Source organism: Geospiza fortis, unplaced genomic scaffold, assembly GCF_000277835.1.
Source record: "Geospiza fortis unplaced genomic scaffold, GeoFor_1.0 scaffold13, whole genome shotgun sequence".
Lineage (NCBI taxonomy): Eukaryota > Metazoa > Chordata > Aves > Passeriformes > Thraupidae > Geospiza > Geospiza fortis.
In genome coordinates, this window is record NW_005054384.1 from 1,579,865 (window position 1) to 1,607,853 (window position 27,989).

Genomic DNA, 27,989 nt, shown 5'->3' on the forward strand with positions numbered 1-27,989 from the left:
GTCCTTATCTTATGGTCCTTATTTCTCTGAGAGTTGTTTTGTGTGCCTCTGTTGTCTAATGTCAAGAGCACATTCACAATCCATCAAGGCAGCCAGGTGGGAAATTCAGTCCTAAAAACAGAGAGAAGGATTGGCTCATTCCAGGGATCCAGTCAGGGAGCCATGGGCATATCCACTAATTCCTAAGGGAAGCTCAGCTGACTTTTCAGTGTTTCAGCAATCTCTGCATCTCCTTCTTTTAATTAAGTTGTTCTGTATGCCTGAGCAGGATGTGAAGGACTACATGATTCCAGAAAAAAACAGTATTGTATTTATTAGGCAATTACACATTGTTCATATGTTGAATAAAATAAATTGCTTTAGCTGTCAGAGCTCCTCGTCTGTGAATATAAATCAGTTTGCAAGTATGTTAGCCAGTGATTTGATAAAGTGTGGAAAATTCTTGTGAGGATTGGCAATAAAAGAAGCCCAGGCTTGAATAATTCCTTCTGCCTCTGCAGGCAAGAGGAAGTAAAACCCTCACATGGAGTTTCTCAAAGGAAGGAGAAGTATTCCAGCAACATCATCACTTCTCTCTCCTGAGCCTAATGGAAACCTCTGTGGCACCAGAGATCTGTTCATAGAAAACCAAATTTCATCCTCAGTATAGCCCCACAGAAACTCAAACAACAAATGAGCCTTAAGGGTCTGATATTGAATTCAGGGCAACCCCAACATGGTGATTGGCATCTGACTCTATTGACTCAGAATTCTGAATAAATGCTTTATTAAAACTATATTATATTGCATTATACTATACTATATTAAAGAGATACTATGCTATACTGAATTACATAGTAAAGAAAACCCTTGACTGTCTCCTGACAGTCAGGATATAGCTTTGAGTGATTGGTAAATTCATATAAAAAACCATAACCAGAATCCAGTTACCAAATCCCTTCAGATACACAATCTTCCTAACACATACCACACGAGCAAAAACAACAGGAGCAGCAAGTAGAGATAAGAATTGTTCTCTCCTCTTCTCTCTGTGCTTCTCCAGGAAAAAGCCTGGGAGAGAGAATTATCTCTCTCTCTCTTCAGAGCATGTGAATGCCACAGTCTGATTCTGCAGTTATTGTGGTGTATGATTGACCCTCTTGCTTCTGGCTGAGCCACACAAATCCTACAAAGCCTGGGGCAGGTGCCCTGCAGAAACTGCACTGCCCATTTCCTCTACAGCAGCAAAACTCATTAAAGCACAACTTGGAGTTTTCACTGCATGGGCAGAAGATTTCCTCACTGGCTAGGAGATTGAGATTAGAGATGATTCAATTTGACATGACTTATTTATCAGGGAAAACACAGTATCTACCAACTTCATAAGAGCCAAGGGTACTGAACAAGGAAATTTAACTTTGTGTTTCCTCTTTAGAACAGCTGCAGAAGGGTGGTACCACTTTTAAGGCAGCAGATTTTCTGATGGGGGAAAAAACCACCCCTGAGGGTGTATTTGAGTGAAAAAACCCCAAACCTTTTACTGAAGCCAAGTTTGTTTGAGTTCCATGAGTTTTCCATATTTGCAAAACACCTGAAGCCCATTTCTATCAATACCAATAGATAGAACAGGCCTGAGTGGGTTTCCTGAATTAATGCACACAGAACCTGGTAAACAGCTTGCAAATACAGAAGTTTAGAATTATTTTGTACTCATATTTCCTTTAGCCACAGTAAAATCTGCTGTAGACAGTAATTCACAGAAAGCAGAATTAGAAGAACTGATCAAGCAATTTTTAGATGAAAACCTAGGAAAGAATTTAAAGCAGTCTGCAAAGTATTATAGGGATGCCTTGAAAAATCTGACTCAATAGAGGGTATTGAGAGATGTTGGAAGCATCTGAATTTATCTCTAATATAGATCTTCTGATATCCACAGGATCACTTGCAGGAACAAACATGGGAGATTATGTATGTGATAAAAGCAAACCATATCAGTACTGAATATCTCAAAACGTTGAAAGTATGCTTAATAGCACCTGTGCAATGGCTGGAAATCTGTTAATGATGTTTTCCTACATTGAAAGTATGCTTAATACCACCTATGCAATGGAAATCTGTTAATGATGTTTTCCTACCCACTTTACTCTCTGAAAATTAGGAGTAACAGGACTGAATCAATATGATAAGACACACTTATTTGGACCACATAGAATTTTGTGTTGGATAGCTGGAACTCCTGCGGGTTGAGGAGGAAAAATTCTAGGGATACTAATAATATTATTAGGAAGTAAGTAAGAAGTAGGATTTATGGGTTTAGCTGATTTTTAAAATAGAATTTGCTGATCTCCTGATTTCTGTTTGTCTTACTAACTCTCCTCACTTTTTCATCTTTATGTATGTTATTTATTAATGCTCACAGGCGTAGAAGTGTATTTGCTTTCCTAACTCTGCTACCCTCATGCCTTTGGACTGATTATCTTTTGGCATTTTATGTTAATCCTTGGTAAGTGATTTACTTGTTTTTCCATATGCAATGTGTAAGCAATGTGAATTTCTATGACATGAAAAATGTGTGGTGGTACCTTTGTTCTCAAACGGGTCAAAGATTTTGGAGATAAAATTTTGCACTGGAACATGGACTGGAGAGGATGTGGGTATCAAAGTATTTGCTACCCTGCTTCATCTGGTTTGTCTGCTTATTCTCCAACCCATTTTGGTATTAAACAGCTAATCTTACAGTGGTCATCATATCCATCTCATTGCTGTCTTTGCAATTTTTGCTGCTTCATGACAAGTCCTGGCTTCCTCTGTCCTGGTTATTTACATGTTCATTGCCTGGCACTGACTTCTGCTGCTGCTGTTCTCTTACTAAAACTGCTTGATTGTGCCCCACCTGTTTGGTGTGTGATGTCAAATACATTTGTTTTTCAAAGGTGCTCTCATGCCCTCCTGATGTCAGTAAAAGTTTTGCTTTAAAAACAAAAAAACAGTTCACTGAGAATGGATACAACTAGGAGTCCCAAAGAGTAAAAATAGGGTCACTGTGTGCACATATTGTGTATGTGGGTATATTTAATACTGTGGGTATATTTATTACTGTCTGTAAATAATTTATAAGGATTTAGTAAACACCTGCTTGTTTTCTTGAAAATACCTAAGAAAGCCACTCCTCTTCTTAGAATCAGAATTGTTTTACAAACCATTTAACAAATAATTATAATTGACTGTGACCCAAAATTGCCTAATTCATATAAAGAAACTGAAGTTCCTGATGGTCTTGGGTCCAAGTTTCAGGGTTTTACAAAAAGGTGGTCCTGAGGTTAAGATTTTATTTCCTAAACATTTTCCCTGGTCTTACCATGAGGCACCAAAGTCCTGGTAGGCAGACATTAGCATCTTAAGGATAGGGATTTTTGAGACTGACTTTCCTTGAGTTACAGTGGGTCTGTAGAAAAACCCATCCAAATTTTCAGTGGGCCCAGAAATGTAAGTACAGAAAGGTCCATTTCTTCTGTCAGGAATGCAAAAGAGTTCTCCACACAGACTTCACTGAGGAGGAAGTGAACGTATTCCCCACCTCTCCATGGTTTATATTATATTTATATTTATCTTATCTTATTCTTGGAGTTTGTCTGGTGTAAACTCAGCTAACTCTCGAGCTGTAGAGGTGGAAGGTCTGATGCCTTGTGAAGACTGCCCTAGAACACAGGCTGGATGGCGTTAAAGAATAAAGCAGAGATTTATTCAAAGGATCTCCTCCATGGATCCACCTTGGGCAGCACAAGAGCCCAGCCAGGGCTGCACCCAAGATGAACCAAAATGGCCCCAAAATGCACGAGCGGGCACAGGGTCTCTCACTGTGATCAGTTCTGCTCCATTTGCATATTGGAGTTAATTGCCTAATTACAGCTTTAGGTTATGAAGTCCCATCCTGCTTGTTTTTCCCTCTCCAGCCCACGTTGTTTGTGCTCCTGGGCTGAGATTTGGATCATTTGTCCTTGGTGCTCAGCTGGAGCAGGAATTGTTTTGTCTCCCTACTCTGTGCAGAGAGCTCACCATCCCATAATATGAAACACACTAAAGCAGCACAGAATCTGAAAAAATATAAAAGCTGAAACCTGAAGTTTTGCTTTTGCACTGCTGCAGAAATGTTGTCATTTTTTGTCCCTCTGCCTTTTTTCTTTTATTATTCATTCATTCACCTCTCCAGATGCCTATCTTTCTTCAGAGGTTTTCCCTTTAATCAATCTACCTATTTCAGTCTAGGTGATTAAGTTTACAGGAGCTGAAGTGGAATGAGATGAGATTAATCCCTCTCTTTGTATTTTAATATGTAGACTAAATGGAATAACAGATGAAACACCCGCTAATGTTTCAAGTGTTTTTGTTTTGCACATAAGGTGGTTTAAAACATTTATGAACGTTCAGGAAACAATTGTAATGCTAAGAAACAAAGGCCTCTTGAGACTATCAAAGCACACAAAATTCTTGCTGAGAAATGTTTGTCAATCATTTGTTTTATTGCCTCTTGAAGTGTTCCTTGGAGAAGCGTTCTTAGAGGCATTCCCATCATAAAGAGCTATTAAGAGCTAAGACATTTAGCTATTTTTTTCCTTTTCAAATTAATTCTTATGTGCCTGACATTAAAAGGTTTACCATAGTCACAGGGGATAGAGGTGTGTTGAATAATTTAGTGGAATTAACATTAAGACTTCACTGGAAAAAAAATCTTCGAAGATGGAAAATAAATACTACTAGTTTAGGTGTTCAGTACATATGAATGTACAGATAACATGATAGGCTGAAGAGGTTTATAATATTTAATCTCCACATTAATATAAAGCTGGTATTGCCATAGCTCTTGCTAATTCTGCAGGCAAAGCTCCTCATCTAAATATAAATGTACTTTGACAAAATAACAAAACTACTGCAGGTTGTGGCTGCTCCAGAAACTGAATATTTTGTAAAATTTAATTTTGGAAAGTAGCCCTTTATTTGTTTTTAATGTAGCTTCTAAACTTAACAAGGTAGAAAAATAAAAATACTCTGCTTTTTAATATTTCTTTCTGTGTAATTTCATTATTTAGAATTTAAAAGTCTTGTCCTTTAATTTACTAATTGAAGCCATGAACCAAATGATCTAGACATAATTTTCATATCACCATGAAATTTAAAATAGCATCATTATAATGTGAAAAAAGAACAGATACTGTTTAATGCCCAGGAATTAAAAACTGACACTATTGAAATTCCTTCTGAGTAAACAAGAATCTATTTGAGCTCTGTGGCTGATTGAACAGAGATCAGTGTTTTTAGACCTCTAGCCAAGTAATTCCAGGGTGCTTGCTTTGCTTATTTAATTTTATTTTTGCTTAACTTCTTTGTGGCAACAACAAAAGGAGCACTCACCCCCCTTCCAAAAATCCACCCCATGGTAGCTGGTGTAGGACAGTTCTTAAGTCCAATCCTTTGGGTTTTAGTGCTTAGCACACTCAGAAACCTGCTCAGAACTGTGGCTAGTGAATTACATCAGCCATAAATCATTGTTTTACATGACTGGCACAATTATCTCCAGCTGTTTAAAGTCAATTAAATTATCTAAGGTTTAAGCTTGAGTCCTGCTGAGGTCAGTAGGATATTTGCCTTTGGCTTCATTTATCATCATAAGCAGGTTATGAGACAGGCCCTTTCTTTTTTCCTTCACCTTTTCCTGAATTTGCCAGTGGTGTTCTTGTCCCTTTACCCAACAGATGCTTCTCATTCCCAGGTGCTCTCCAGTGTTGACATCCAATTTTCCAAGCTCAGGCCCTAGGGACTCAGTCCCAGCCCACTCAGAGCCAATGGGTCAGGATTTATGGGGGACCCATGGCTTTTTCTGGGCACAGATTTTCCTTTCCAGTCGCAAATCCCATTCTCAGAGCCACAGAATGGGATGTACCTCCCACTGGACTCAACGGAGATCTTGCTATCAGCTTAAAATTATTATAAGTTATTATCACCAATCTCCTCCTGAGTATGATGGAAAAACACACATTTTTAAATCAGTGCTGTCTTTGAATAAAGGTTGTACAAGTGTTTAATGAACTGTTTAATTCATAAGTATGAATTAAAAACACTTCCATTTTTTTTTTCTTTTTTTTTTCAGGAGTAAAAATGGATTAAAGAAGAGAAAGCTGACCAAGTATGTAACTTCTTTGATCTTTAAAGGAATAAATCTTAGACTAAATAGGCATTATGGAGTATATGGCATAGTGGTATTTCAGTTACAGATACAGAAAACTTCTTGATAGACATATCCCAAGAGAGATACCTGAAAGCAGAAAACAAACACAAATAGGACAAAAAGAATTATGCTCAACAGATTGTAGTAAAACATACAAAATTAGTCAGCAGGGAAAAGATTAATTATCCAACTTAGTGATTTCAGCAGAGCTTATCCTTAGTTAAAAACTGCAAATGGTGAAAAAGCTGGGATGCATTTGTTTGCAGTGACATTTCCCCGTTGACATGGGGCTCTCATTACAGTTGTTGCTAGAACATCAGATCATTAATGCTAGCGGGTAAACAGGAGTAATTAAGTGGTGATAAGACAGGTTCCTTTGGGCATATTGCCTCCAAGTAAATGAGAAGATTACTGTGTACATGCTCCAGTAGCTTGTAAATTGGAGTATGATAATTAGGTGAGGGGAGCTGTTTACCTGTGTTTCGTTACTCACAGCATCAGCCTAATTATTTCTGTGTTGTGTTCAGGGGCTGTGCCTGACTAACAGATAGATCTCACCTGGAAAAAAAAAAGTGTGGAAAGAGGGGAGTCATTAAATCAAGGCTAATTCCTACCTATGAAGCTCTCCATGGTTTTCTATAGTTATAGACCACCTTTTTTTAGCCACCATCTCTCTGGGAAGAGAGTTTGACTTATAATTACAAATGTGTGTAGTTGTCAAAGCCAGCAGAGAAAGCAGTCAGGGCACTGGCATCCAAAATGTATTATACCCACCATTTGGTGGCCCTGAACCACAAGGTTTGTCTTTATTTCTTTCTAGCATTAACAGCTGCGAATAAATATTTTTGACTTGAAAGTATTCTGGGGGAAAGAAATGAAAAGTGCTACAAAAATCAGATTTTTTTTAACCTAATTTCTCTCTATTTTTCTTTTAAAGCCCAGTCCAGCTGGACGATTTTGATGGATACATCAAGGATATGGCCAAAGACTCAGATTATAAATTTTCTCTGCAATTTGAGGTAAAACTCTGAGGATTCTGCCCTGTGCTACTTGCCATGCCCAGATCAGCTTTTTCAAGATGTTTAGGCTGCATGGCGTGCTCCTGTGTGCTCTGTGTTGGTTGATCTGTGGCGTTGCTGGGTGGGCCAGCTTCACTTCCTCCCCTGCAGAATTCAGAAGTGGAGCTTGGTTTTGTTAAATCCTGCATTTATTGAGCTGATTGGAGTGGCTTCTCACATTCAATTTGAGCTAACTGTCAGAAAAAACACACTTGCTTTAAGTTTAGGGTATGCTGGCAACCTGAATTGAATTTGGGATTTTAATGGCTTTATTTTATTTATTTAATGCCCTTTGAGAGGAAGCACTGAAATAAGGAAGTAGCATCAGAAATCTCTATAAGAGAGAGGAGATTTCTCTAAGAGGAGTTCAGGTGCACTGTCTTAATTACTCAAAATTTAAAGTCAGTTTAATAGTATAAAACTAAACCCCATCCCTATCCTGGGGCTGTTTCCCAAAGGTTTAAGATGGAAAGCAGTGGGGAGGACTCTCAGGGTGTTTCTACAATCCTTTCCTGACAGCAAATTCTCCTGATGCACCATATATTACATGTAACTGCTGAAGACGATGACTAGAAAGATCTTCCAAGCACTTCCCCAGGACTGAAAGCCACTTGAGGATTTCAAGGAGCCTCTTTAAGGGGGGCAGATGACCACCACAGAAATAACTTAGCCAGCCCCTGGTTTGACAGGATTTTTGGTTTGACAGTGAGTGGGGATAGAGAGGAGCAATTCTGAGTCCCAGCTCTGGGATGGCATCAATGTGTTGGCAAAATCAGGAGGAGAAACCCCAGCTCTGCTCTCCAGCTGCTTGGAGCCCAACTCATGAAAAAAGACAATCTGTCGTCCTGCTGTCAATTTATAAAGTGATTTATGAGCATTTTCTGTCTGCTACCTGCCACAGGTGATCACAAGGAATTATTCTCTGAGTGTTTTTGAGGCTGACCTTGGCATTTTCCTTTCTGTCACCTCAGGAGCTAAAGCTGATTGGGCTGGACATCCCGCACTTTGCTGCTGATCTGCCCATGAATCGCTGCAAGAATCGCTACACAAATATCCTGCCATGTAAGTGCAACACACTAAATCCTGCTGAAATCCCTACAGAGGGAAAGAAGAGCTCCAATAAGAAAATTGGAGAATCAGGAGCTTTTTCTAAGACTGGTAAAAGCCTGTTCTGCAATCCTACTCTTGCAGAGAACCAGGCAAGGGATGTTTTTATGTTAGCTTTGAATAGATGTGGCTTCCTGGAAATGTTTATCATGGCAAGAGTCTGGAGGTGAGAAACACAAGGTTTTTTATGCTGCTGAGTAGTGTTACTGTATTTCTCTTATGACTTTAATGAAGCCTAAGGGAGCCCAAAGGGACAGCACTTGGAGGGGGTGTTTGCAGAACACTAATGATGGTGTGTCCATGTTTGCTGAAGCAAACATCGCTCTCTTAGTCAATACAAGAATTTTCTATTTTTTAATAGATTATTTTTGGCCATTCCTATAGGGCTAATTTAAAAGTTGCCTAGTTGGAGACGAGTGCCATATTTGAGAGGTGATTTTTTTCCTAATTTCTGTTTCCTTTTACAGATGATTTCAGTCGTGTCCGCTTAGTCTCAATGAATGAAGAGGAGGGCTCTGACTACATCAATGCCAACTACATCCCTGTGAGTACAGAGTGTCAGTGTCCTGCACACCAGGCAGAGCTGGGCCCTTGAAAATAGCACAGCATTTCCTGGAAGCTCAGTCATGTTCTCAGCATCTCCTTCAGCTTCCAAATATTTTGCCTACAGGGAACAGCCACCAACAAAAAAAAAAAAAAAAAAAAAAAAAAGAAAAAAAAAAGGAACAAAAATAGAAAGGGGTGGAGGGAGAAGGTTTTTGGCAAATTTTGCTGCAGTAGCTGTTAATCTTTGTGAGACTTTGATTGGACTGGTATGGAAATGAGCAGGAAATGTTAAAATGATTCAGTGGCCTTTTAAGATAGCGAGGTGAAACGTAAATGTTCAAATGAGGAATTTTTCTAGATTTCTACTGCACATGGAAGAAAAGAGCTAAGGCAGACACTCCAAATGCACAAAATGCACACAGACCCAGATGGTGTGTGGAGAGAACTTCTGCTTTCTGCCTCCTCCCTGGTGCTTCCCCTGCTCCTCCCTCCACCTGGCAGAGAGCAGCCGCTTACCGGGGGTAGCACCCACGGTTCCAGGATAATTACACTGTGCACAGAGCTGTAGGCAAATATTTCGACACTGGGGGTTGGCTGAAAGCTCATCAGCTCTCTCCACTCTCCCCTGAGCTCGTGCAGTCACTCAGGCCTATCCCTGCCGTGCCACAAGGGTTTGCCCCTCTGGTACCTCTGTGCTGAGGGCTGGAGAACAAGAATTCCTTGGGCTGCTCTGCGTGGAGAGGAGGCAGGGCACCACTGCAGCCCTTTAGCAAGAGACCTTTCACAGAGAAATGAGCATTTTTGCTGTCTGGCTGTAGCTAGAGCTGACCCTGGCTGTGCTGGAGAGAGCTGAGCCAGCGTTATGGAGAAAGGAGGAGCCCTTGGATGAGTCACTGGAGCCACTTCTCTGTCACTTTGGCATTGCCCAAGTGTGCAGTGTTGAGCCAAGTGTCTGTGCTTGGCTTCTGTGTGTCCAGGGCATGAACCTGAACACTCACACTGCAAAAAACAGGAAAGGAAAATCTTCCTGGATGCACAAACTTCTGTCACAGGGGATTGTGGATAACAGGATCTTAAGCAGCCGTCCCTCTCAGATGTTCACTTCTGCTTTGCATCTCTTTAGTTCTGCTTCTAGCACAGTGCTGACCATGGAAACTGGGATAAACACGTGATGGTAATGCTGTTCTTTTTCTGATAATCAGCGCTGCACTGCCTCCAAACACAGAAACCAGGGGTAATCTATCCCTGTGCTAAAGGGATTTGTCGCTTAGGTCAGACACAGCCCATGCAGACCAGGCAGCAAATTCTGTGTAGTGCAAAAAAACCTGGGATTGAGCTCGTTTGCAGAGATGTCTGGAGGAAGCCATTTGTGGGAAATGCTCCCAAATCACAAATAATTTTATGATCCACATACAGTGGTGGCACAGAAATTGCCCAATTTGCATGGGACCATGCTGTGTGTTGGATGTATTTTTTGCTCTTGCTAGGAATATAAAATTACTTTCCAAATGCAGTTTTGATGATTCAATCTCAGCAAATATGGTTATAGCACATGCCAAAAGGGTCATTCTGTGGTCTTTTATTATAGTTCTAATAACAGTCTTTTGGTTTTGGAGAGGAGAAAGGAATCTTTCCAACTAAAATCATGTTGACAGGTATGGGAAAGGGAATACATGCAAATGAAGCATTTTAGCATCTGTTAAGGGCATTGACTCATCATCTTCTCTATTATTTTAATCAGAAATCTAATTAATATTTTATTAATTTAAGGCCTCATGATGTAAACACATGTCTATATTCCTGTTCCATTGACACCAGTGACTGAAAATCACCACAGGCACTGCTTGGGATGAGCAGACTGGGCATCTGTAACTGGTTTTGTGCCTATAACTAAACAAACCCTAAAATTACATAATCTGGAAGGAGCTGTAACTTTCTTTTAGGGTTCTTATTACTTGCTTTTTTGAAGTTGCCTGTTTTGCTCTCTGGGCAAATGATTTTTGTGGTAACAGTTTAATCTTCTGAATTTTAGATTGCTTATACTTTGGGAGCATCAAAATCTAGCAAAAGTTGCCATCACAAAATAAATTTAAAAAAATAATTTCTTTATATTAAAAATCACTTTTAGAAGTACACATTGAACTTGGGCAAACTAAAAAAATATGAAAACATATATGTTCTGAAGCAGTAGCCATGTTGGTAAGCAGGACCCATCTCTTTATCTTTTAGGGTTATAATTCACCCCAGGAATACATTGCAACCCAAGGACCACTACCAGAAACTAGGAATGATTTTTGGAAGATGGTTCTCCAGCAAAAATCACAAATTATTGTTATGCTCACTCAGTGCAATGAGAAAAGACGGGTATGTAACAAAATCTTGTTTGTGGTGTTAAAGAAACCACTCTGAAAAAGAGATTTTTTTCTGCTGAGTCTATGTCTTTGCATTGTTTCTGATCATGAGGCAGCATCACAACCAGCCCTAGAAGGGCATCTGCTGTCCCACTTCAGGACCTTCTTCAACATTCCTTGATGCTCCCTGACCGCCTTTGACCTTTCTTGAGCTTCTTTGTCCTTTATTGACCTTCTTGGACCTTCCCTGACTTGCTGCACCTTCATTGACTTTTCCTGACCTCCTTCAACTTTCTCTGACCTTCCCTGACCTTATTTGTCCCCTTCTGACCTTTTCTGACCTTCTTTGATCTTCTTTGACTTGTTTTGACTTTTCCTGAAGTTCTTCAATATTCTTTGACTTTTCCTGACCTTCTTCAATCTTCCCTGATTTTCCTTGACCTTCTCTGACCTTCTTTGTCCTTCTCTGACCTTCTCTTGAACCTTGACGTTCCCTGACCTGCTTTGACTTGCTTTGCTGTTGACTTTCCCTGACTTTCTTTAACCTTCCTCCACCCTCTTTGAACTTCTTTGAAGACCCCTGACCTTTTTCAACCTTCTCTGCCCTTTTACCTCCCCTGACCTTACTATGAAACCTCTCCTCTTACATGAGGAGAGACGAAGAGAGCTGGGACCCTTCATCCTGGAGAAGAGGAGGCTCCAGGGGTCTTGTCACTGTGTAAAATACCTGATGGGAGGGAATGGAGACAAGGGACTCCTTTAGTGGTGACTTGCCCACTGACAGGTCAAGAGGTGATGTGCACAAATTAAAAAAACACATTAAATTCCTTCTGAAGTCAGGAAACACTTATTTTACTGTGAGGGGAACTGAGCACTGGGACAGGCTGCCCAGAGCTTGTGGAGTCTCCGTCCTTGGAGATATTCCAAAGTCACCTGGACATGGTCTAGAGCTGGCTCTATGTGACACTGTTTGAGAGGGGAGAGGTTTGAACAGGATGACCTCCAGGAGTCCCTTCCAACCTCAGGCCTTCTGTGATTCTGCACTTTTAAGTTTAAATAATTATACAATACAAGTTCTAGCTTTACATTTCCCCTTGATATCATAATAAAAATATTTGGAATATAATTTGGGGGGTTTATATGGACATTCTCTTTCCCAGTGTTTTGCTCTGTTTAGACCTATCATATCAGGAAGAATAACAGATAGCACTCTTTGTCTATTCTTCACTGCACTAAAGCTGCCCTTCTGAAAACTGATAAACAGCTGATGCCCACAATTAAATGGGAATGGTCAGACTGGAAGTCATTGCAGGATAAATTTCCTCTTTATGCAGCAGCAAAGTGAACAGTGCTGCAGGCATTGCTAAACCTGAGGTTCTGCCTTCTTTTGTGTGTACTTCTTTCCATATGTGTGTCTTTATATAAATACAAAAATTCCTGGATCTCCCCACATTTCAGGTGAAATGTGACCACTACTGGCCTTTCACAGAAGATCCTGTTGCTTATGGGGATATCACAGTGGAGATGCTGAGTGAGGAGGAGCACACGGACTGGGTGTACCGCAGCTTCCGAATCAGCTACGTGAGTGAAACCCTCTGCCAAAGGAGTGATTGCAGCCCATCCTTTATCCTTTCCTTTAGCTCTTGTCCATCTCTGGCATTCAGCATGAAACACCTGATAGAGATCTATGTTCTTACTCTCACTTCACACAGGCAAATGGTGAAATCACAAAATTTTCCCCCAAAATTGTTGTCTCTGAATTTCTCGGCAAAATGCAAGGCTGAAACAAAAGTAGTACCAGAGCTCTGGACACTTCTGGTACCAATAACTACTGACAACAAATGTGTGAATTTCTTCTTTCCTATATCTCAGGCCCACCTTCTTGCTATAAATTATTCAAAACTTGAAAATACCAATGGAAGAATTGAAAATAATTTTCAAAAGGGCAATTCTGCAATAATCATGTCAACCTATAAAATATTTAAACAAAAGTGAGAGTATGTGGCATCCAAATTGAAGCTCCTTCCACCTTTGTTTCCTGCATCAGCTCATTGCCAGCACCATCTCAGGAAGGAAAGTTTAGGGATATGGAGGTGATGTGGAAAAAGCTGTGCACTGGCAATTCACCACTGATGCCAGACCTCATGTGTTGTGTTGAGGATCTTACTTCATCTAAAGCAAGAAGCCAGTAGAATTTTTAGTATTGTAAATGTTGGTTTTTTAATAATGAGCATTTTCCTAAATGTTTCCTCTGGTAATGGTTTCTTCTTTCCTTTGTTTTTTGTTTGTTTGGTTGGGTTTTTTTAGTTGCTGTTGGTTTTTTTTTTGTTGTTTTTTTAGGGTTTTTTTTTGGGGGGGGGGTTGGGTTTTTGTTTTTGGGGGTTTTTTTCCTTTGTTTTTTTTCTTTAAAACTTGAAAAGAAAATCTCTCAAGAGTCCAGGTCTGGCTGTTTGCCAACAGTGTTGTTCTTTATCTGTGAGATAAAGAACAAAATGAGAAAAGGAAAAGGAATGGAATAAAAAGAGGAAAAAAGCCCAGAGCTGAAAAATGCAACAGTTCTTGATTTAAAAGCAAAATAAGATGGACTACCACAGGGGCAAAAACAAAAAGCAAATCCCAAATCTAGAAACAGGAAGTTCATATTGTTTTGATAATGATGGCCTGATATCCCCTCATTTTGTAGTTAAATACCTTGTTTGTTCTCTGCCAATTTTTTTTTGGCTGGCTTCAGTCTTTCAGGCTGTATGTGGGCAAAAAAAACAAAACCAAAAACTGACAAAAAAGCCCTCAGTGTGACTGAGTGTGATGACATGCTGCTGTTCTGCTTGTCCCGCCAGGCTGATGAGGTGCAGGACGTGATGCATTTTAACTTCACTGCCTGGCCAGACCACGGCGTGCCCACCACCAACGCTGCCGAGAGCATCCTGCAGTTTGTACAGATGGTCAGGCAGAAATCAGCCAAGACTAAAGGCCCCATGGTCATACACTGCAGGTAAATGCTTCAAGGAATAGCAGAAGAGCAAGGTGTGACGTTAAATGAAACCATGAGACACAGGTATTTTGGAGTTCTGCTCACCTGTTGGCTGAAGGTGGTTCTCTCTGCTGTTATGCAGCTCTGCCAGGTGACCTCATGGAGAAATTCACAGACGATATTGTTCCGTGAGTCTTAGTGCCAAAAAAAGTGCTCAATAAGCCAGGGGAGAGATTTATATATCATATTATGAAATCAGACCCTGTATTTACTGCTTAATTGTTCTAGGGAGGAACAGAAGCAAGTATCAGAGAGCTGGGAAACAGCTCTAGTATTTTCTTTTTTTCAGTGAGGATTCTTCTAGCAGCAAAGAGGGATATTTTCAGGTAGTATTTTTAGACTATACTGTCTATTCATCTATACATCTTAGACCACATAGATTAAAAATAAAAACGCTACAAAATTACTTGGAGGGGCAGAGAATTAGTGTATCGATCAACTCCTGCAGTAATAGTTCTCAGACTTTAAAGAAGGCACAGAATGAATTTATCAGTTAATCTGTCCAATTAACACATCAGAAATTCCATTGTATTCAGCCTACTTGAGAAATTAACACAACAAAAGCCAAGCTAGAAACCTGTTTTGTGACAGTTATGTTGAACTATGTTGGGATGAGCTGTTAAACATTATTGCAAACACTTTCAAGGCTTTTCAGAAAAAGCATGACAAAACAGAAGAAAGCTTTTGCCAAGACACACACCCTTAGTAGTAGGTAAGGTGTTGGGATGCTGTGTGTAGCTCTAAAACCTCTGTGAAATCTGACTTAAACACCACATGTGAAATTACAGTGCAAAGGATTGCATGCACATGAGAATCTCTAAATTAAGGCAGTGTGTGTTTTCTGTACTTGCCAAGCTTCCCTTTGGGGAAAATGGAGGTTTTCAGCTGAGTAGTAGCTATTTTTGTCTCATGCTCCTGAGGCAGAAGTCCTGGAGTGCAGACTCTTCTGGTGATGCCTCAGGTTTAGCTTTTATGTTTTTCAGATTCTGTGCTACTTTAGTGTGTGGGTCTGGGCTTCACATTAGGGGATGGTGAGCTCTGTGCACAGAGCAGGGAGACAAAACAATTCCTGCTCCAGCTGGGCACCAAGGACAAATGACCCAAATCTCAGGCCCAAGAGCACAAACCCCGTGGGCTGGAGAGAGAAAAACAAGCAGGGTGGGACTGCAGGGGCTAAAGCTGGAATGGGACAATGAACTGCAAGATGCAAATGGAGCAGAACTGATCCAAGGGAGAGACCCCCTGCCCGCTCGTGCATTTTGGGGCCATTTTGGTTCATCTTGGGTGCAGCCCTGGCTGGGCTCTGGTGCTGCCCAAGGTGGATCCATGGAGGAGATCCTTTTAATAAATCCCTTCTTTAACTCTGCCCAGCCTTTGTTCTAGGTCAGCCTTCACAAGGCATCACTGGGGGGTTTGTTCTTTGAGGATGAACTGCAGTAGTTCAGTACCTTTGCAAGCCAAGAGCTTTGCAGTGGGGAGAGCTGTGGAACTGAGTCCTGCAGGTGTGGCCCCCACTCTCTCTGGGCATCCATTGCTCCTGAGCAGGTCTCTGTAGTTCTGGCTCCAGCCCCTGGAGTGGCAGGGGTCTCATGAAGCCAGTGGGGAGAGCAGGGACAGCAGGAAGAGCAGGGAGCTAAGGTGGGTGAGGCTGTGTGCACACATTCTGTGTGCAAGTGCATCCATTCTGCCCAACCAAAGGGCTGTGCACCACTAAATCACATCCACCAGCCTGCCTGGCCTCAGATCAGTTATATCTGATAGCTACAGCTGCAGCACTCCTGCCTTTTGCAGTGCCCCTGGTTTTGCTGTGTGTGAGTGAGCCGCATGTCTGTGTGTGTTGCAGCGCTGGCGTGGGGCGGACGGGAACGTTCATCGCCCTGGACCGGCTCCTGCAGCACATCCGTGACCACGAGTTCGTGGATATTTTGGGCCTGGTGTCGGACATGAGGTCCTACAGAATGTCCATGGTGCAGACAGAGGTAAGGTCTGCTCACTTCAGCACTGTGACAGTAGTGTTGTGCCCATTTCATACCCCTCTGCAGACTCTTGTTCCCCCTGAATGTCACCGTCATATTTTCTGAAAAATCCTCTTTGCCCAGGATTCTTCTCCTGGGAAGCTGAGAAGCCTCAGACAAAAATGAAAATAATAATTATCTGATTTTCTTCTCCTGTGTTTTGCTGCTTTGGAATGTGGTTTGGACATTGTTTACCAACTGGTCATTGTTTGATTGATTTCATGTGAATTGTTTTGACTTAGTGACCAATCACAGTCAGGCTGTGTCAGACTCTGGAAGGAGTCACGAGTTTTCATTATCATTCTTGTTAAGCCTTCTGTAAGTAGCCTATCTCTATTCTTTAGTATAGTTTAATATAGATCATAAAATAATAAGTTAGCCTTCTAAGAACATGGAGTCAGATTCACTCATTCTCTCCCCTCATCAGGGTTGCCTGCAAATTCAGCACCCTGAACACTTGATAAAATCACTATCAATCAATATAATCAAGTTTCATCTTCATTGTGATATTGTCACATTATTAATCTGCTGCATAGGTGGGTTTGATGATGTATCTGCACTCTCACTGTCTGCCAGAGGAAATGAGTTATTCTTACCTTCTGTGAAATGAATATGCAAACAATGCATTAGAAGAGATTAACATATGAAATTTTCAAGCCACACTGTAAAGAGCTGGGCTTACTGAGGGGATTAATGGCTCATGAAATGATATCAGTATCAGGCAGCCTTGTTCAAGTATCATGGTGGTATCAACCAGCTCATCACACAATGGAATTTCAAACAAGCAAAACAGACAAAAGGATTGTGAATCTGCCAAACACCCTCCTTACCCTTCTCCCTACCCAAATATCTACTGGGTAGTTCTTTTTCTGTTTTTAAGACAAAAATATATAGACAATATTTACTGGGAAAAAAAAAATCACAAACTCATTCTTCAAAGCAGAAGATTTTATGCATCTAAACCTTCCCAGTTCCCCTGGCAATGAGGGAAATATTTCATATTTCATGTCTGTTGTACTCTTCCTTGGTTAGACATGCAGTATAAATGAGCAAGCTCCATGCAGCTGGAAGTGCCACCATCACTGTTTTCAGGCTAGATTGTTTATCGCCAAAGTTTGTTGAATTGAAAGCAAAGAAAAAACTTGTAGCAGGGAGAGAAAACCTGCAGTGAGAACAACTAGGATCTGGAAATGAAAAAAAAAAGTATTTTTCAGTCAATTCTGGATCATTCCTATCAAACTGCCACTTTTCATCACAATTCACTGTACTAAAGGCAGATCCCTTCCACCAGAGGAAAAAAATCCTGATGGTTGATTGATTTCAGCTGCAACTGTTACCACTCCAGAGGTGATGTGGGTTTTTGTAGGGTTTTTTTTTTCCTTAAATATTTCATTTTTTGTTCATGTAGGACCTCATTGCATGCCTGGGGCTGATGTTAAGGGCAGTTACTGAGTTTCTGTGGCTACAGGCAGTGGCCAAGCCTGGCCTCAGAGGTCACCAAGTGACACTGACACTCAGTCACAGAGGCCACCAAACAGTTTTTCCTTACAAAATATGAAACCACTGACAGCTCACCTGAGTTCACATTGTCTGGTATGCTGGAAACTTGGCAGTGTCTCAATGAGCAGTTTAAAAAAAACAAATGGCATGGGCCCAACAAAAAAAGGGTTTGGAATGGGGAATATCCTGAATTGAAACCAGGCTCTCCAAATTAACTGCTCTGTGAGCAAAATGGGAGTTTTCTTCTTATTGGTAAAGAAGTCAAACACTGAGGAACCTGAACCTCATTAAAATATTTCAGGTGCATATGTGGCATGGGTGCAATTTGTTGCACATAAAGCATCCAGATACCTTTCTTAGAATTGATTTATTTTTAGGCAGTGTAAAATAGACCGACTTTAACTCAGATTCAACTCTTCTGTCATCATTCAGGTTATTAATAAGTGATTGTGGTGTCAGGTGGATTTCATGCCTCTCCTTCTGCTATCTGTAACAATTGTGGGCTATTATTTTCAGAGCTGATTGTGCATTGTGAGGGGCTGAGCTGGGAGACATGGAGCTCTGCAGGCTGTTACTGTGAGCTATCAAACTATTTCACTGGTTGTGTTTCTTGTCATGCTTTCTGGGGTGCAAAAGATGCCCATTTGTTTGGTCTTTTCTTCTAGGAGCAGTACATTTTTATCCACCAGTGTGTGCAGCTGATGTGGCAGAAGAAGAAGCAGCAGTTCTGCATCAGTGATGTCATATATGAGAACGTCAGCAAGTCCTAGTTCAGAGTCACAGGTGGTAAGTCAGGCAAGCCTGGCCTTTCTTATTCCTCTTCCCTATTCACATGGAGAGTGAGGGAAAAGTCCATCTCTTGCAGTAAATAACCAGTAAACAATCCAACCTCTCGCAGTAAATAACCCCCTACCCTTTCCATGGCACTGTAAGAATATATGGGCTCACTCATGTTTAAAGAACAAGAAAAGAAAATCCAAACTCCTGATGAGCCACCCTGCCACTTGTCCTGACCCGCCTTGTGAAGCTTAAAGGGAGGGAGAACTTCAATATCTCCAGTTGTTCCCAAACAAGGATTTTGCCTGGTTACCAAGGCCAGCAGGGGCTTGGGGATGCTCTGCTGGAGGGTGAGTTGGTACCCAAAGAGCTCTGGCATGAAACAGTGGGAAATGTTTTCCTAAGTATAAATTCACAGAACCAGCAGGCTCTCAAAGTGGTACCACCAGCAGCTTTAGTGAAGGGTTGGTGTCACTTTCCCACTGACCCCTGAGCCTGAGCAAAACAAGTGGCTGTGACCGCGATGTTTGCTGCTGGGGACAAGCTGTGGGGACATGTGTCACTGCTCTTTAAGCTACCAAGCTTTGGCTCATTAGGTGGCAGCAATAACCCAGCCAGAACCTTAACACTCCCTTTTGAGTGGAGCAGGAAGTCTCAGGATCTCTGCTGCTCAGAGTGACCCTGAGATGTGTTAGAAAGTCTGTTTTTCCAGCCCAGCAGTCAAAGAAGGAGTCAGAACTCTTCAGTTCTTGGTCTCAAGGTTGTTTATTGTATCTTATCTGTAAAATTCTTTCTCCTGGCCTGCTGAGGTCCATCCAGCAGGTCAGACAGAGGCACTCTGCCTGCCCTTGGGGCGGTGTTATTTTTATGCTAAAAACTATGTGTACAATATTTACAATTACTTTCCAATACCTATGTTAGACAGTGAGCTTCTACTTTAAATCAACCCAAAAGTGCCACCATCAAAGCAGAAGATGGAAGCCAAGAAGGAGAAAGGCTGGACACACCCAGATTCTTCCATCTTGCCCCCTGAACCCCTATTCTAAAACCCCAAAAAATCTATTTTTCGCCCTGAGATAAATTCACTATCATTCTACTTAAACTTTCGTGGCTTGTAGGTCTTCATACAAAGTTGGTAATTGTTTTTTACAAGGGCACAGGGGTCTTGGGCTCTGTGCCAGGGTCTCTGAGCCCCCCGGGCAGGGCCTTGATCCCTCCAGGGCAGCCAGAGGAATGTCCTGGGTTCCGACAAGGAAGCTGCAGACTTGGACACAAACTGCTTTTCCAGCAGCTGGTGGAGAGCTGTGCTGAGGGCAGCACCTCCAGCCGTGTCTGCTGTGTGTCATGTGTATTTATTAACCCCTGTGTGCATCATCCCCTGCCTGTAAAGGACCCCAGTTTGCCTCACTGTCCCTTGGGTTCAGGGTTGCTGTCTAATCTGAGTCCCAGCACCCTGTACTGGTGGCCTGCAGTCCCAGCCTGAGTGGAGGGTCAGTAAAACAAATGCTAAAAACTGCATTTATCTCCTTTTCTTCTCTCTAAAGCGTTCTGTTTGTTTGGTTGCAGGTGAGACCATGAAGCACACCCATCTTCCCTTGCTTCTGATTTATTTTCTGTTGATGGTTTGAAGGGGCAGGTGCTGTGCCACAAGAGACCACTGCTCTGCAGTGCATGGACAATGAGGGAAAGAAACTTTTACCTTTCTGAAGCACTGGGGAGACAAAGCCTTAACGAGCCTGCGGTGTCTTTTGAACTGTTTAATTTCTGGACTTTTTTTTAAATACTGGACCAAATTCAGCTAAACAACATGAAGGAAAAGACACTATATGTGCATAAGACAGATTGCTCCAGAGTGTTGGGGTTTTGTTTGGTACTTTTGGTTAATTTCTTTCATAATTAATTTTTTTTTTCTGTGCAGGTTGGGCTTAAGGTTAAAGTAAGTGCAATATTTTTTTAATGGTTGACTGGAGAGCTTTCTTCATGTGTCACTGGTCTGTCCCTAGGAGAGCAGGCATTGTTAGTATCTAATAATACCTCATTAGTGAATAGCGAGGCATGAACATACATGAAGAAACCTGGAGATTGTGAAGGGGGGCTGGGAGGGCGGGGGGGGGTTGCTGGGTCCATGGATTTGATGGATTTGACTGTTCCCTTGCAGCACTGATGGATGTGGGGCCGGGGGGAGCACGAGGAACAGACTGACGAGCAGAAATCCGAGCTGTGAAGCTGAAACAGGCAGCTGAGAGAAAAGAAGGGATGGGGTTGGTTCTTGACTGGGCTGCCACTCATTAAGCAGAGGGATTGCTCTTTTTGCCAACCTTTTTACAGTAATGCCACTGATCAGGCTCTTCTTTTAGATGGATCTAATCACAGGGCAGCTGAGTTTCCAGCTGGGATATCTTAGCATATATAGCATTTAACTGACTGAGCAGTCTATGGTGCCTATACCCCTCACTCATGTATTACTTTTAGTAATTATTAACCCTGTGTAAAAACATGGAGCTGGTTCAGGTTGGAGGGGTGGAAACAGAAAAAAAAAAGCCCACAAAAAGTGCTTTAATAGATTTAACTATTCTTCCTGAACCAGGAATTTACAATGTTACAAACACAAGGTTTTGGCATGTGAAGGGCTGGTTTTCAATTTGTTACTACAAGGCTGCCAAAGTGTCAGTATGGATTCCTGCAGGGCCTTTGGGGGCAGGGTGGGGGGCTCTTTTCTTTTTCGCTGTCCATTTCTGTTCTAGTCAAAATAATTAGCTATATATACTATTTTTTTTTCTGGTCTTTGTATAATGCCGGTACATCATTGTGTATTGTGACATGGATGCTGTCAGAATGGATGTTTGATGGCATTTTTTGTAACCTGTTGCTTTGTGTCACCTCATTGGAAGTTAGCAGCAATGGTACTCGATGTAAACAAAGCAGACTTGAGCTGGAAGTAAACACACTGGATTGCTTACCTGTGGAGAAGTCACTGTCACCAAAACAGCAAAATACACCTGCACATGCTTTTTATTTCATTTACCCTGGCTCTGCTATCACCTGGCAGGGCACCAGGGTGTAGGGCAGCAGCTCAGCTGCAGCTAGATAAACTCCTACAGCTAATTTTCTTTTTCCTTCCTTTCTTCTGGCAGGTAAATAGGTGCATACTTACTTGATAACTACTTCATTGTGGTATTGGTTACAGCAGAAAACTTATTTAAAACTGTGTATTATGCAAAACTGCATAGACTTAACATAATTCCCAGATAAAGCAGGTCCTTGTGAGGGGTACTAAGCAAACAGGAAATAACAGCTGGTTACTAAATGGGTGTGATGTGCATTTCCCTTCCCTTCTGTTTCCAGGCACCGCATGCTGCTTCCACTGCTCCCACTGATCCCAGTCCTAGAGCAGGGATGCTGTTTCTCCAAGCACAAGGTGGATGCAGAAGGGAAGAGCCCCTTGTTTCAGGGAGCCAGCTGGTAACAAGAAAGGCTCCAATGGTGCACATTTCTCCCTCATTTCACTGTGTGCCTCAGCTGGAGGGCCTACCATTCCAGTAGGAACAGCAAAGAGCCTAAACTGAACAGAAAACAGAATTATAAATGAGCACTTGACCATTTAGACCTTGCCTCCATGCTTTAAAAAAAATGCATTTCAGATTTTCATTACATGCTTACTCAGAAAATGTGTTTTTTATCCCTCTAGACAACTGGCTGAGGGGAAAAAAAAACAACCCACAAATTCTTTCCCATCTACTGTCTCCTCCCTCCTGCTGGCCATTGCCCATTGAACCAATACTTGTTCTGTATCACAGAGCAGGGTAAGCAGGTTACTGCTAAGTCATTCCCTGTGCTCAGAGTGTCACAGTGTGAGCTGGCTGTAACAGAAGCTTGGCTGAACGTGGCAGGGTCCAAAATTGCTGCAAAGATGCCAAAATCACACTGCTGCAAAGGACACTGGGCAGCCTGAATTTACTAGACAGTTTTGAATGCATGTCAGAAATTTCTCCATTTGCTCAGCAGCAGGTGTGTATTTTTCCTTTAATAGCTACTTAATCACAAAGTCAATTACAATGGAAACTCCATCAGAATAATACCTTTTCCTACCCCACACAGCTGTGTCAGTGGACACGTGTGATGGCAATGGAAACCACCTCTCCCAGCATGCAGGGCATGAGTAAAGCAATAAATGAGCCTGGAAGACACTGTGGCTCAGAAGACTCATGCAGAGCCTTTTAGTCTGAATTGACACATCACAATTTTGGCTTTGCCTCATCACACACCTTCAGTGTAAGCCCAAAAGAACAATGCTTTGCACTCATGCTTCATGTTAATATTGTTTCCAGCATCTGCTAAAGTAAAACCCTCCAGTCATCACAGCTGTAAAGCTGTCTGAAGCTCCAGGTTTGGTAATAGATATTTGGAATTATGGGCTTCATGTCCAAAGCTCTGCTGACACTATTGATGCTCATTATTGATCTGCTGCTCTTCCAGATGTCTGTAAAAGCAGCTCTGTGATGTAAGTGACCATTATCTGAAACCAGGGCAGGTTTTCTCTTTGTCTCATGCTGTGTGTGCTGCCATGGAAGCAAAAAATAGGTAAAATTAAGTAGTTAGAAGTGGTAAGAAGAGTCTGTGGAAGTGGGGCCTCTCCAAGCATATCCTGTGCAGTGAGCTCTGGGTCTTCAGAACTGTTTTCTTCAAACCTCACCAAAAGATGAAGAACAGGCCAGGAACCCTTACTTGTGCTTTATTTCAGTTTAATGTTTTGGGGTTTTTTTTTCCTTTTCTGATGCAGGACAAACCACCTTTAAATGCTAGCAAGAAGAATGCCCCTTCCCTCCCTCCTCCTTTTACCACAGTCACACCACCTGCTTCTCACTGCTAATTTTTAAGGTTTTTTTTTTCAAAACTGCAATTTCATTGAGGCAGGCAAAAGCTGTTATTTCAGCCATTTCTTGTGAGAGAATAATGTTGTTAGTGCTCTTGGCATGGATGGGAGCAGGGTGGGTTGAGCTTTGCTGCTGCTGTGACAGGCACCAGTGGGTACTGGGAATCCTTTAGAAAGACTCCCTATTTTCACTCATCTCCTCTTTTAATCTGTAAATATTACCAAGGAGTAGAAGCACAGACTCATATCCTGATTCTCATTTTGGTCTGAAAACTTAGGAAATAGTTAGAGGCCAAAGTTACAACCTAAGCAACTCAGAAACTGAAAAAAAGATAAATCCAAGCCAAAGGCACTTATTAGCAATAAGTTGACCTAGCTGCAGTAGAAATTTAAAGTCTGTGAAATATTTAAACACAGAATCAACGCAGATTCCCTCTCGTTTGCACTTCTCATTTATAATGTTGGTGCTTTTATGTAGAGGTGGGAGATTGATCTCCAAATCATTCCCTCAAACACTTTTGATGCATCAGAACCTTAAACAGGGATGGTTTAGACACCAGACTCAACATAGTAGAAAAACTGGGCTCCTATGAAAGGGTAATTTGGCCAGAAAGTTGAGTTCCCATTCATGATTGTGTATCTTTTATGCTAGAAATACAGGAAAATCAGTGGTCATACCTGCTTGAACAAGATCTGGTATTCAAGCTATGGCTTGCTTCTGTCTATGACCCAAAAACTCAAAATGCCTTCACTCCCACATTAAAATAAAAGTTCTGTGACTTACATGTTTCATAATTAGAAAGAATTTACATCTTACAGATATTCATGGATTCTCTGGTTTGTTCCCTTAAATTATCAAAATTCTGAAGTTCACAAACACTGATGAACACACTGAGAGCTCCGCACATTTCAGACTATCATTATAATTTTGGATATTATAGCTCTACTGCTTCATAAACCATTTATTTCTGCACACACCAGTCATGGATATATGCACTTATTTTCCAGCCCCACTTAAAACACAAACCTAACTAACAATAAACAGCAGTTTTTATACAGATCAATGCTTTGGAGCAATGGAAGTTTGTATAAAATCCCACATATCACAGTTTGTTTGAGCAAAGCCCTGTTTAATATTTGAATTTCTAGATGGTAAGTAAGGTGCTCCACCCATAAATATTGGCTAGAAGTGTTCTTTCTGAATTAATTCTGTGTGGTTTCACAGTGGTTTGCTCTCCCCATGGTGTCCCAAGGGAACAAGCAGCCTACAGAAGTGGGAAGAAGTGCCTTGCTGATGTTAAAAGGTTTGTGCTTTGAAAGCACAGAACTGCTGAGTGAACACTGGCTGCTAAAACTCCCTCCCTCCTCCCAGTTAAAGAGGCAGATTGATGGCAGAAAAATAGTAAATTACTCCCACTTATCAAATGTCTAATAAGACACTGATTTTGGCATTTAAAAAACAGCTTTCTTTCCTTCTCAAAGACATATCACATCCTTCTAAAATATTAGTATTGAAAAAATACTGCTCAAATCCTAGAGAAAACATTTTGAATGAAACACTGCATTTTACTACTAAGTTTCATTTTAACCATGGAATATTTTGAGGAAAACATTTCATTTTCATTCGAGGAACCCCAAATGAGATCTCCTTCTGATTTCTTATGACTGCCAACAAAATGAAAAGTCAAAAACTGCACAGCAGCATAAGGGTGAAGCTCCCTGCAGTGCTTTAAACCACCAAGGAAATTCCAGCAAATGGGGAAGTATTTGCCTCAACACCATTCAAGATTTCCCAGACTGTAACACAGAAATCATAGTGGTTAGTTCAGCAAAGTTTAAAGGGTAAATACAGCTCAAGGTTGTTAATTTATTAGTAGTTTAAAAACTGTGAAAAAAAAAAAACCACAAACCAACCCACCAACCCCAAGATGGTTCTGCTTATTCAGTGTGTGGAAGGGGTTTCCTCTTTCCCCCCCAATTATCTCCCAAGGTTCCTCTGAGCACACTGACCACGTTCAGACTTGTCTGGCACTTTTCTCTCATAGGTGAAATATGAGTTCTCCCCTTTGACACCTCAGAGTGCCAAACATCACAAATTCTGGGATGTCCCGGAGCTGGTGCCTCTTTCTGGGCAAAAGCAAACCATGTGCTGAATGCTGAAATAAAAGCCAGCAGAGAACATCAATATTGACGTCTTATTTTGGTAATTATCAGGGGAGTGGGAGTGGATTATCAGGGGAGGTGCAGGTTACCTCCAGAGTGCTTTTTATAGAGTCAGACATCCTCCCATGAGAAAAGGCAGGGACTGTTAAGTTTTAAATAAGAGTTTCAAACACCTTTTAAAAAGGTTCCTCCTGCTGCACTTACTTACAATTAATGGGATTTATCACTTCTTGACCCATTTCTGAATAAGACCATGTGTATGTAGACAGGCATAAAGAATATATATCAAATATAAAAACATACGTGGACACACAACCAACCACACAGAAGTAGTATTTGCAAGGACATTACAATAAATGGCACTAACACCTTTATTAAGATTTTAATTTTTCATTTGTGAAAAAATGAATAGATTTTTTTTTTCCCTTGTATGCAGAAGAAAAGCAAACTAATGGCAAAAATCAAGATTACTTTCTTATTTCAATACTGTCTTTGTAGCCACAAAGATACAATAATTTAACAGACAAGAAATACTGTTTATTGCAGACTTTAAGCTGATTCATGTGAAAAAGGCACTATGAAACTTAATCAAACTAGATGATTAAATTTGTCTAAATTAAGTGATATTATATATTATATATAATACATATATTATATATAAAATCACATGACCATATGAAACAGAACATTATGTGACAAAAATCATTGCATCTCCAAAAATAACATTTTCTGTAAGGGATGTTTCTCTTTTCTTTTTTCCCCTGTTTTACCTTCAGGAATCCACTTTTCCAAAAGATTACATTTATAAAGGCAATTAAAAAGGCTTTTTGCATGAGAAAAAACTGATATCTGGGATCAACACACAGAGAAGTCTAGATTATATACTGTTCTTTTTGATGGGTTAAGTTACAGACAAAAAAATGCAATTATGTTTTAAAGAAAAATATACTGTGAGTTGTTGCATGGCTACAGCAGATCTCATCACCTCTTTGAGCTGGGTTGTGTTACTATTTTCTAGTTACTCTTTCTTGTGCAATATTATAGTTCATCACAGGTGAAATACGCATAAAATCAATGTACAGAATATTATTTTGCTATAAACAGCATCATTAGTAATAAAACATCTTGGGAGTGATGCAGGAAAGATTCAGTCTGTGTTGGGCTGCTGTTCATTCCCTAAACATTTCCTCCACATTTGCTGGAGTCGACAACTTAAGTAAACATCCTGCAGCCAAATGCCTGACAAGAAAGACTGAGCCAAAAAGGACATAATTGCACACTACAGCAAGAGATGGGATTCAGAATCTTATTATTACTGAAGGGTTCAAGTGCTTTTTTATTGCTGGCTCAGCTTCCCTCAGATGAATCACCAACAAAGACGTGCTCCAATTTATCTGTCATGTTAATTCCATAAAGCCAAGACTCATCTCTGGGTGTAAATTAATCATGTACCAATATTTTCACCTGTCAGGAATCTCCACTGTGTTTCTCATCTGTTCATTTCTCATGATGAGGAGCCAGCAGCAGGTACTTCTGTGGAGACTACTGTAAATTTTCTTTATGTTGGCTAATTATGTTTACAATACAATAAGACATTCCCCTTCACTGCTTCCTAAAGCAAAGCTCAATGGTTTAATGCTATGGACAATGGAATTAAAGAAAAGAGGAAATACATTTAGTGGCTGCTTCCTTCATCAAAGGACTCCACACCTGAATCTGTGGCAGCTGCACTGATTTTTTCTTGCCGTCTTCTCATAATTTCTTGCAGTTCTGAACTACCACTGCTAGCCTATAAACAAAAGAGAAGAGTTTACTCATAAAAAAGAGTTACTTTGACAGGTGCTGAAATTCCTCTGCCAGCATTTATTTTGTTTGAATAAACTCACCTTGCAGCTCCAATAGAAAAGTATTTACACTATCCTTAAATATAGACCAGAAAAAAAATCTGCAGACAACTAAAAACATATTTCATCATTGCTGAGCATCTTTAATTCCCACATGAGGCCCTGGAAGTGTTAGGGGCTTCATAAAATATGTCTTCAGTAAAAGCAGAGTTAAAGCTCCATGAGTTTGTTAAGATTCCACACTTAAAAATCAGGGCAATAATATTTTAATTAAAAACCTGAAAATAAATCCTTGATGGGTTTAAAAGCTCACACATGCACATGGGGTTGCATAGGCAGGACCTAAGTAAGGATTCAGTCTCAGGCTCTCAAACCATGAGGCATTTGCAGCTCAGAAACACAGATTTCAAATTTAGAGCACACTCATAGAAATTGGACCATATTACAATATTAGCAACAGTGAAGTGTTGTGAGGACAAGGCTTTATTTCACCTTTTTAAGAGTGAAAACAAAGTCTGCTGA

At 40.8% G+C, this 27,989-nt stretch overlaps 2 protein-coding genes across 2 annotated transcripts in view; one reads left to right on the forward strand and one right to left on the reverse strand.

The window, feature by feature from the left end:
* Window positions 1-21,546, forward strand: part of PTPRO (protein tyrosine phosphatase receptor type O) — a gene marked incomplete at its 5' end in the record, with an annotated part of 148,049 nt that extends 126,503 nt beyond the window's left edge. Inside the window, 11 exons of the mRNA XM_005425300.2 lie at window positions 2,399-2,482; window positions 6,125-6,160; window positions 7,140-7,221; window positions 8,232-8,322; window positions 8,835-8,911; window positions 11,143-11,277; window positions 12,723-12,845; window positions 14,102-14,256; window positions 16,139-16,274; window positions 18,476-18,596; window positions 20,154-21,546. Coding sequence (XP_005425357.2) covers window positions 2,399-2,482; window positions 6,125-6,160; window positions 7,140-7,221; window positions 8,232-8,322; window positions 8,835-8,911; window positions 11,143-11,277; window positions 12,723-12,845; window positions 14,102-14,256; window positions 16,139-16,274; window positions 18,476-18,580 — 1,024 coding nt within the window. The remainder of the gene's footprint in view (window positions 1-2,398; window positions 2,483-6,124; window positions 6,161-7,139; window positions 7,222-8,231; window positions 8,323-8,834; window positions 8,912-11,142; window positions 11,278-12,722; window positions 12,846-14,101; window positions 14,257-16,138; window positions 16,275-18,475; window positions 18,597-20,153) is intronic.
* A 4,424-nt stretch (window positions 21,547-25,970) lies between these two features.
* EPS8 (epidermal growth factor receptor pathway substrate 8) overlaps window positions 25,971-27,989 on the reverse strand; it is a 127,540-nt gene continuing 125,521 nt past the window's right edge. Inside the window, 1 exon segment of the mRNA XM_005425301.2 lies at window positions 25,971-27,412. Within this exon segment, the coding sequence (XP_005425358.1) occupies window positions 27,299-27,412 (114 nt within the window). The 3' untranslated portion in view covers window positions 25,971-27,298.